We start from the raw sequence: 10895 nt of genomic DNA on the forward strand, positions 1-10895 counted from the left end.
CAAGACCTTTCTGATTTTAGAGATATTGCGTAAATGCAAAAAAGCAGTCCTACATATTTGTTTAATATGCGCTTTGAATGACATATCCTGATCAAAAATGACTCCAAGATTTCTCACAGTATTACTAGAGGTCAGGGTAATGCCATCCAGAGTAAGGATCTGGTTAGACACCATGTTTCTAAGATTTGTGGGGCCAAGTACAATAACTTCAGTTTTATCTGAGTTTAAAAGCAGGAAATTAGAGGTCATCCATGTCTTTGTGTCTGTAAGACAATCCTGCAGTTTAGCTAATTGGTGTGTGTCCTCTGGCTTCATGGATAGATAAAGCTGGGTATCATCTGCGTAACAATGAAAATTTAAGCAATACCATCTAATAATACTGCCTAAGGGAAGCATGTATAAAGTGAATAAAATTGGTCCTAGCACAGAACCTTGTGGAACTCCATAATTAACTTTAGTCTGTGAAGAAGATTCCCCATTTACATGAACAAATTGTAATCTATTAGACAAATATGATTCAAACCACCGCAGCGCAGTGCCTTTAATACCTATGGCATGCTCTAATCTCTGTAATAAAATTTTATGGTCAACAGTATCAAAAGCAGCACTGAGGTCTAACAGAACAAGCACAGAGATGAGTCCACTGTCCGAGGCCATAAGAAGATCATTTGTAACCTTCACTAATGCTGTTTCTGTACTATGATGAATTCTAAAACCTGACTGAAACTCTTCAAATAGACCATTCCTCTGCAGATGATCAGTTAGCTGTTTTACAACTACCCTTTCAAGAATTTTTGAGAGAAAAGGAAGGTTGGAGATTGGCCTATAATTAGCTAAGATAGCTGGGTCAAGTGATGTATTTTTAAGTAATGGTTTAATTACTGCCACCTTAAAATCCTGTGGCACATAGCCAACTAACAAAGATAGATTGATCATATTTAAGATCGAAGCATTAAATAATGGTAGGGCTTCCTTGAGCAGCCTGGTAGGAATGGGGTCTAATAAACATGTTGATGGTTTGGATGAAGTAACTAATGAAAATAACTCAGACAGAACAATCGGAGAGAAAGAGTCTAACCAAATACCGGCATCACTGAAAGCAGCCAAAGATAACGATACGTCTTTGGGATGGTTATGAGTAATTTTTTCTCTAATAGTTAAAATTTTGTTAGCAAAGAAAGTCATGAAGTCATTACTAGTTAAAGTTAATGGAATACTCAGCTCAATAGAGCTCTGACTCTTTGTCAGCCTGGCTACAGTGCTGAAAGAAACCTGGGGTTGTTCTTATTTTCTTCAATTAGTGATGAGTAGAAAGATGTCCTAGCTTTATGGAGGGCTTTTTTTATAGAGCAACAGACTCTTTTTCCAGGCTAAGTGAAGATCTTCTAAATTAGTGAGACGCCATTTCCTCTCCAACTTACGGGTTATCTGCTTTAAGCTACGAGTTTGTGAGTTATACCACGGAGTCAGACACTTCTGATTTAAAGCTCTCTTTTCAGAGGAGCTACAGCATCCAAAGTTGTCTTCAATGAGGATGTAAAACTATTGACGAGATACTCTATCTCCCTTACAGAGTTTAGGTAGCTACTCTGCACTGTGTTGGTATATGGCATTAGAGAACATAAAGAAGGAATCATATCCTTAAACCTAGTTACAGCGCTTTCTGAAAGACTTCTAGTGTAATGAAACTTATTCCCCACTGCTGGGTAGTCCATCAGAGTAAATGTAAATGTTATTAAGAAATGATCAGACAGAAGGGAGTTTTCAGGGAATACTGTTAAATCTTCTATTTCCATACCATAAGTCAGAACAGATCTAAGATATGATTAAAGTGGTGGGTGGACTCATTTACTTTTTGAGCAAAGCCAATAGAGTCTAATAATAGATTAAATGCAGTGTTGAGGCTGTCATTCTCAGCATCTGTGTGGATGTTAAATCGCCCACTATAATTATCTTATCTGAGCTAAGCACTAAGTCAGACAAAAGGTCTGAAAATTCACAGAGAAACTCACAGTAACGACCAGGTGGACGATAGATAATAACAAATAAAACTGGTTTTTGGGACTTCCAATTTGGATGGACAAGACTAAGAGACAAGCTTTCAAATGAATTAAAGCTCTGTCTGGGTTTTGATTAATTAATAAGCTGGAATGGAAGATTGCTGCTAATCCTCCGCCCCGGCCCGTGCTACGAGCATTCTGACAGTTAGTGTGACTCGGGGGTGTTGACTCATTTAAACTAACATATTCATCCTGCTGTAACCAGGTTTCTGTTAGGCAGAATAAATCAATGTGTTGATCAATTATTATATCATTTACCAACAGGGACTTAAAAGAGAGAGACCTAATGTTTAATAGACCACATTTAACTGTTTTAGTCTGTGGTGCAGTTGAAGGTGCTATATTATTTTTTCTTTTTGAATTTTTATGCTTAAATAGATTTTTGCTGGTTATTGGTAGTCTGGGAGCAGGCACCGTCTCCACGGGGATGGGGTAATGAGGGGATGGCAGGGGGAGAGAAGCTGCAGAGAGGTGTGTAAGACTACAACTCTGCTTCCTGGTCCCAACCCTGGATAGTCACGGTTTGGAGGATTTAAGAAAATTGGCCAGATTTCTAGAAATGAGAGCTGCTCCATCCAAAGTGGGATGGATGCCGTCTCTCCTAACAAGACCAGGTTTTCTCCAGAAGCTTTGCCAATTATCTATGAAGCCCACCTCATTTTTTGGACACCACTCAGACAGCCAGCAATTCAAGGAGAACATGCGGCTAAACATGTCACTCCCGGTCCGATTGGGGAGGGGCCCAGAGAAAACTACAGAGTCCGACATTGTTTTTGCAAAGTTACACACCGATTTAATGTTAATTTTAGTGACCTCCGATTGGCGTAACCGAGTGTCATTACTGCCGACGTGAATTACAATCTTACCAAATTTATGCTTAGCCTAGCCAGCAGTTTCAAATTTCCTTCAATGTCGCCTGCTCTGGCCCCTGGAAGACAATTGACTATGGTTGCTGGTGTCGCTAACTTCACATTTCTCAAAACAGAGTCGCCAATAACCAGAGTTTGATCCTCGGCGGGTGTGTCGTCGAGTGGGGAAAAACGGTTAGAGATGTGAACGGGTTGGCGGTGTACATGGGGCTTCTGTTTAGGGCTACGCTTCCTCCTCACAGTCACCCAGTCGGCCTGCTTTCCCGGCTGCTCGGGATCTGCCAGGGGGGAACTAACGGCGGCTAAGCTACCTTGGTCCGCACCGACTACAGGGGCCTGGCTAGCTGTAGAATTTTCCACGGTGCGGAGCCGGGTCTCCAATTCGCCCAGCCTGGCCTCCAAAGCTACGAATAAGCTACACTTATTACAAGTACCGTTACTGCTAAAGGAGGCCGAGGAATAACTAAACATTTCACACCCAGAGCAGAAAAGTGCGGGAGAGACAGGAGAAGCCGTCATGCTAAACCGGCTAAGAGCTAGTAGCTACGCTAAGCTAGCGGATTCCTAAAAACACGCAAAGTGAATAATGTGTAAATAATTTAGAGGTGATTCAGCAGAAGGAGTGCTTTAGTTAAGGCACGTAAAGATTACACTGGGAAACAAATCGTAATCTAGATAACTAGATCAATCTAACTGCGCAGATTAAACAGCTAACAGATACAGAAAAACACCGCTGTGCTCCGGAACAGGAAGTGATACAATACCGCAGTGAGAGCCAACCACCAGTAGAGGCAAGCAAATTTCTGATCTAATGAAAGGTTAAATGCTTATGCTTAAATGCTCAACAAATGCTTAAAGCACTTTACAATGATGCCTTACATTTACTTCTCCGGGCAAGGCTGTTGCTGGGTGGACTCTTAAACCTCCCAGGTTGCCTCAAAGAGGCCATAAATACAAATTCTACAAAAACCAATGCAGCTCAAAACAGTGCATTGGCTATTTCACTCAGAGGCTAATCTCTGCACTGAACAGCTTGCCTGACCATGTAGTGAAAGTGTCTTCAGTAGCGGCATTCGAAAGAAGTCTGAATAAATGCTAGGAAAGATGAGAACTGAAGTACAAATATGAAGCTCCATTCACCTTACCAGCTTCCGGAGCAACAAACAAAAGTACAGCCACTGTAGACACAGATGAAGAGCTGGAGACACAGGCAAGAGCTTTTGTCCAGAAAGTACCTATGTACTCTATAAAAAAAATCTCCTTCACTGAGATATCAGCTGCCACAGACAAAGAGTAGACTGATACAACAGACAGGACACCAAAATAATGTAAAAGTCTGAACTTCATAATGCACTTATTGACAGGGGTGATAACTGATGACATTGGGCGGAGCCATTCTGTCACAGCAACTGCCAAGTTCCTCAGTATGTTGACCACTGGAGTGGCCAGACTGAAAGTAGGTGAATACACCTATTGATGTCTGGCTTCCAAATCTGTGGACCCCTATACACTATAATTCCCTCAACAGCAGTGAAAGATGGTCATCTTTGCTAAGTAACAGGTTGTTCTAACTCCCCACCGGTATGGGTTGCCCCAGGTTTGGACCTCAATTCTGCCATGTGATGGTCAACACTTCAGCATGGCATCAGTCACCACCCCTGCAGAGAAAATACCCTTGGTGCTCTGTATTGGTATCTTCTTTTCAGGAGATGAGACTTCAGGCAGTTACCCTATGCTCTTCATAATTCATGTTACCCTTAGATGGAAGGTGGCAGCAGTTATTTCTGTGGAATGTAGAAACAAGAAATAATCCTTTCTGGCACTCACCTTTGTGAAGTATTTTATGGCAAATGAAGTACCAAACCTATCCATCAAGCCCCAACAGACAATTGTTTACAACCCCAATTCCAGTGAAGTTGGGACATTGTGTAAAATGTAAATAAACCAGAATACAATGATTTGCAAATCCTCTTCAACCTATATTCATTTGAATACACCACAAAGACAAGATATTTAATGTTCAAACTGAAAGGCTTTATTGTTTTTGTGCAAATATTTGCTCATTTTGAAATGGATGCCTGCACCATGTTTCAAAAAAGCTGGGGCAGTGGCATGTTTACCACTGTGTTACATCACCTTTCCTTCTAACAACACTCAATAAGCATTTGGGAACTGAGGACACTAATTGTGAGTGTCATGATTGGGTATAAAAGGAGCATCCCCAAAAGTCTCAGCCATTCACAAGGAAAGATGGGGCGAGGATCACCACTTTGTGAACAACTGCATGAAAAAAAATAGTCCAACAGTTTAAGAACAATGTTTCTCAGTGTTCAGTTGCAGGGAATTTAGTGTTTCCATCATCTACAGTCCATAACATAATCAGAAGATTCAATCTGGAGAACTTTCTACAAGTAGGCGGCAAGGCGGAAACCAACACTGAATGCCCGTGACCTTCGATCCCTCAGGCGGCACTGCATTAAAAACCGACATCATTGTGTAAAGGATCTTACTGCGTGGGATCAGGAACACTTCAGAAAACCATTGTCAGTTAACACAGTTCATCGCTACATCTACAAGTGCAACTTAAAACTCTACCATGCAAAGCGAAAGCGATACATCAACAACATCCAGAAACACTGCCACCTTCTCTGGGCCTGAGCTCATCTGAAATGGACAGACACAAAGTGGAAAAGTGTGCTGTGGTCTGAGTCCACATTTCTAATTGTTTTTGGAACTCATGGACGTCATGTCCTCCGGACAAAAGAGGAAAAAGACCATCCGGATTGTTACCAGCACAAAGTTCAAAAGCCAGCATCCGTGATGGTATGGGGGTGTGTTAGTGCCCATGGCACCATCAATGCTGAAAGGTACATCCAGGTTTTGGAGCAACACATGCTGCCATCCAAGCAACACCTTTTTCAGGGACGTCCCTGCTTATTTCAGCAAGACAATGCCAAGCCACATTCTGCACACGTTACAACAGCGTGGCTTCATAGTAAAAGAGTGCAGGTACTAGACTGGCCTGCCTGCAGTCCAGACCTGTCGCCCATTGAAAATGTGTGGCGCATTATAAAGCGCAAAATGCAACAACAGAGACCCCGGACTGTTGAACAACTGAAGTCGTACATCAAGCAAGAATGGGCAAGAATTCCACCTACAAAGCTTCAACAATTAGTGTCCTCAGTTCCCAAATGCTTATTAAGTGATGTTAGAAGGAAAGGTGATGTAACACAGTGGTAAACATACCACTGTCCAAATGTGTTGCAGGCATCCATTTCAAAATGAGCAAATATTTGCACAAAAACAATAAAGTTTATCAGCTTGAACATTAAATATCTTGTCTTTGTGTTGTATTCAATTGAATATAGGTTGAAGAGGATTTGCAAATTATTGTATTCTGTTTTTATTTACATTTTACGCAACGTCCCAACTTCATTGGAATAGGGGTTGTACAAGATGGAAACAACCATCCATCCATGGCGTTCCTTTGGTCTTTCCCGTTGCTGAGGACCTCAGAATTTCTTAGATACCTGTGTGCTGGCTCATGTTTAGGGAAGCACACCAATTAGCCATAATGTGTTTAACTGACATTCCCTGACAATGTAAGTAAATTGCCTCATCTCAGTCTCAATGTCTCATCTCAGACACAAAGTCATTCCAGTGGTGCCCAGTGGTTCTCTGAAGAGATCTTGCCAAAGACATTCAGTCATCATCTTTGGTCACTGATGAGTGTCCAAGCTTCACAATTACAGTACACCATGTCGCAACAGAAACATGAGGACTTGGACCTTCATGTTCTTACAAATGTCAGGTGGTTTAAATTGTATGTTTGCGCTCTTGATTTTCTGGAATTCACAATAATTCAATTTGCACATTCATCATTTTTCTGCGGAAATTACTTTTAAGATCAGCACTCCACTCCACCCCACTCCCTTTAGTTTGGAAGCAGTTTTCTTTGATTTGTCAGTAAATTTCAGGGGTCTATCTCAATAAATATTTTATTTTCACGCTTACCAGCATTTTTCACATTTGTGTTATTTCACGCAGTGACTTGATGTATCAGTACTTCAGAGAAGTGGTTTTTCAAATGTGTTGGCAAATAATTAAATAAGCTTGAAAGTGTTCCTAAATTACAGTCAGATTTTTCTGATTTCAGAAACCATTGAAAAACTTGAAATCATTCAAATAGACAATGAAGTCATGTCAACACCAGATGCCGTCAGAAACGTTTTGGATCTCACAGTTACCTGTAGTGGAAGGTGAATATTCCTCTTCTTTTTTCTCAAAAAAAAAAAAAAAAGAGTTCCTCTGAAAAAAGAAGCTCAGATGAAGCATTTAAATTGCTGATAAATTAGTGTGTGTCACCTTTCCACTGAAGGGAGTTTGGTTTTTTGTAGTGTTCCAAAAGAAGTGTGCAGTGTGGTTCTCGATGCCGAGTGTTTGAGGCCAATTCACACAGCGTGCAACATGGTGGAGCCATCAGAAGAGTGCCGGCTGGTGCTGCGTCACTTCTTCCAGGACTCTGGTATCTACTGCATCAATGTGTCCGTGTCCAATGATGTCAGTTTCGCTGTGACCAGCGCTAAAGTCCAAGTCAACATGGGTAACTGTCCTCACTGAGCTCTGCTGCTTCTTAACAGATTATCTTTAACTTATTGACACTGTATCCACTGGTTTCCTCTTCCAGGCTCGGCCCTGGTATCCTCTGGTACTGTTACCATGGTGATGGGTCTTCTGGTACTAGTGACAGCAGCAGCAGTAGTTGCATATTCTTACAAGTAAGAATAATTTTATATGGATTTTATCATGTTAAAATCTGATAAAGTTCGTATAACTCTGAACACTGTTCTTGATTTTGTGCATTTGTGCTTCTGTTAACAGGAGATTTAAGACCGATCATCCTCTGAAGGATGCTGTGTTTCATCACACATATATCATGAAGTCAATCTTCAGTAACCTTCTGAAGTGTCAGAGAGTGCCGGTGGATAACCGCCCACTGCTGCAGGACAAACCGCTGTGAATGACTGACCTCTGAAAACATCTCATCTGCAGTCCCCGTTTGACTTTTTTTAAATATACATTTTAATACATTTTTTTCTAAAGTTAGCATTTTTCTAAAATTTTAATCAAACATACTCCAGGAATGAGAGATCTGACCATTTCTAATGTTTTGTATCTTGTATCTGATTTGATTTAAATAAAAGTTTTGATTATTTGTTTGTTTTTTTCCAGTAAATTTCAGTTGCTCAGTTTAATTATTTATGCCAAAAACACTGATTCTCATGACATGCATGTATTGTTTTGTTGTATTTTTAGCAGGGTTACATTAACTTTTTTCTTTTGGCTGCACCCAGTTGCTCGGGGTCACCTCAGTGGACGTGATGGAGGTCTGCATTAGGATTTAACACGTTTTACACCAGCTGCTTTCCTGACGTAACTCCAGCTGTACAGAGAAAAACACATACAAACTCTGATATTCCTAAATGGTATTTAGCCAAGTAATTCATCACGGCTAACTCTGCTTAACGTCTATGATGTCACAGGATCAGGTGTGCACAGATCAATATGGCTGCACTGGGATGACATGAAAATTCTTCCATTTAGCAAAACTTACTGAGGAGGTTTGGGAAAATTTGAAAAGACAGCATCACACTTTGAAATGGATGTACAAATAGGGAAAGTGTTAGGAAATGTTAATTTTTGAAACAAAACCAAGCTGAAACAATATTAGGCATTTTAAATCATCTAATATGTATATGTCACGGACATGAACGAGTGAAGCTCCTCACCATCTAACCATGTCCTTTAGGTCCTTCAGACTTTTTTCAGTAAAACGGTTCTTGGGAGCATGAGCATGACTAAAACCTTTCAGTTTCTGGGGGGACAGAGCTCCCCCAGACTCCCTGCCTTTTTTAAGCATTTTCCTTATTTTGCCTCTCAGCTTCTGGAGGGGCTCTGCCCTTGCAACAACTTGACCATTTCTTAAACAATCTCTTGTTTGTAAGTATTTCCAAAAATACCCCTGAACCCTCAAAGTATATATTTAATTTTTTAATATCTTCATACGACATGAATGCCCCTACCTCCAATAAATCACCCACAGTTCAGATTCCTTTTCTCAACACATTTGCCCAGAAGACAGTCTACTTACCAATTCTAATTCTAGGATTATGCACAAGGGGGCATATTTTTGCAATATGGAATCAGCTTGTATTTCTTATGTACCTCTCTCCATACCATTTTTGAAAAATTTCAAATATAGGGTTTGCATCTTGTAATCTTCAGTTAACCTTTGTGAGAGTGCCTCAATTGGAGGTAAATGGGGACGTGAGCTGTTGTTCTATTAAGATCCAATCCAGTTCATTCTTCCCTGCCCAATGTTTGGCCAATCTGGACATCTCAAAAGAAATACTGTAGTGCTCTATATTGGGCAGGGCCAGGCCCCCTTCTTTTTTTGGTTAACACAGTCGTTTAATATTAATATGGGGTTTGCCACCATTCCAGAGAAATGTTTTATCATATTGTTATAACTTAACATTGAAGGTGGGATGCACAGAGGTAGCATTCCAGTAAAATAATTTATAAGTGGAGCAATGACCATTTTTACACTGTTTAGTTTACCCCACAATGTCAAATTTAACTTAATCCATTTATCCAAATTGACCTTACTTTTGTTTAGCACTTTTCCCAAATTGTCAGTCATAATTTGTCAACATTTGAGTTTAACTTAATTCCCAAATATTTCATTCCTTTCTCTAACCATTTAAATTTGGAACCAAATAAAGCACTGCAAGTGTGGGAGACTGGCATCGCTTCAGATTTGTGCCAGTTAATTTTGTACCCAGAGAACACTGGATAGTTGCCAATTACTTTTAATAAAGGAATAAATTAGGATCTTTACTTAACACCAGAATGTCATCTGCATACAAAAACAATTTATGTTCCCTGCCTCCCCCGGTTACACCTTTAATTCTTGGGTCTTGTCTTATTTGAATGGCCAAGGGTTCTAAAAAAATTGTGAACAAAAGCGGGCTTAAATTACACCCCTGTGGAGTTGATCTGGAGATATAAAAAAATTGAGAAAGGATGCCATTGGTAAACACTGGCATCTAAGGAAGAACAGGTCCAACATGATTTTTATTTAACCATAAGAGATGTAGTAATCTCCTCATGTTATCAGAAGCTGATCTGTTCTTTATAAATCCAACTTGATCTTTATGAATTATTTGTGGCAGAACCATTTCTAATCTTGTTGCTAGAACTTTAGATAATATTTTAGTCAGTATTTATAAACGTATTGGCCTATAATTGGCTACCTCTGTTGTGTCTTTGTCACCTTTTGGAATTAGTGTAATTACTGCCTGGTTAAAAGTTTCAGGGAGTGTTCCATATTCAAAAGCTTCGGTCAAAACTTCAGTTAAGAAAGGGGAGAGTAAGTCAATGAACTTCTGAATCCATCGATTCCAGGTGATTTCCCAAAATTTTTTTAAACAATATTTTTATTTGTTTTAACAGTTAAAGTACTATCACATTGAACAGAATTATATATGAAATATAAGAAGAGAACCCAAACAACAAAACAAAAATACATGAAGCAGTTCAACCTTAGAATTGACAACATATTGCCTAATTAAGTAGCCATACATGTAAAAAAAAAGTATAATAATAATAATAAAAATAAAAAATATATATATAAAGGAGGTGGGTGGAGTGGCGGAAAAACTAAGCACTATTGCTCTCCCAGACATAGATCAGATTTTTTTTTTCTTTCCCTTCTCTCCTTCCTCCCCCTTTCCTTCCTCTTCTTTCCCTTATAAATGTTAGTTAATCCGTTTTAGGATTTGTTAGTTACTTTAGTGTATCTGAATAAAAGAGAGAGAGAGAGAGAGAGAGAGAGAGAAAAGGAATCACAATTTGTCTATATAGCTAGAATAGAAAGTTGAGAGCATAATTAAATTCCATCACC

At 39.7% G+C, this 10895-nt stretch overlaps 1 protein-coding gene across 1 annotated transcript in view; it reads left to right on the top strand.

Moving 5' to 3' along the window:
- Positions 1-8103, top strand: part of LOC117511444 (melanocyte protein PMEL-like) — a 42412-nt gene extending 34309 nt beyond the window's left edge. Inside the window, exons 10-13 of the mRNA XM_034171469.1 lie at positions 7086-7188; positions 7327-7532; positions 7617-7707; positions 7811-8103. Of these exons, the coding sequence (XP_034027360.1) occupies positions 7086-7188; positions 7327-7532; positions 7617-7707; positions 7811-7949 (539 nt within the window). The 3' untranslated portion in view covers positions 7950-8103. The remainder of the gene's footprint in view (positions 1-7085; positions 7189-7326; positions 7533-7616; positions 7708-7810) is intronic.
- The last annotated feature ends 2792 nt before the right edge of the window (positions 8104-10895 follow it).

Source organism: Thalassophryne amazonica, chromosome 6 (genome assembly GCF_902500255.1).
Source record: "Thalassophryne amazonica chromosome 6, fThaAma1.1, whole genome shotgun sequence".
Lineage (NCBI taxonomy): Eukaryota > Metazoa > Chordata > Actinopteri > Batrachoidiformes > Batrachoididae > Thalassophryne > Thalassophryne amazonica.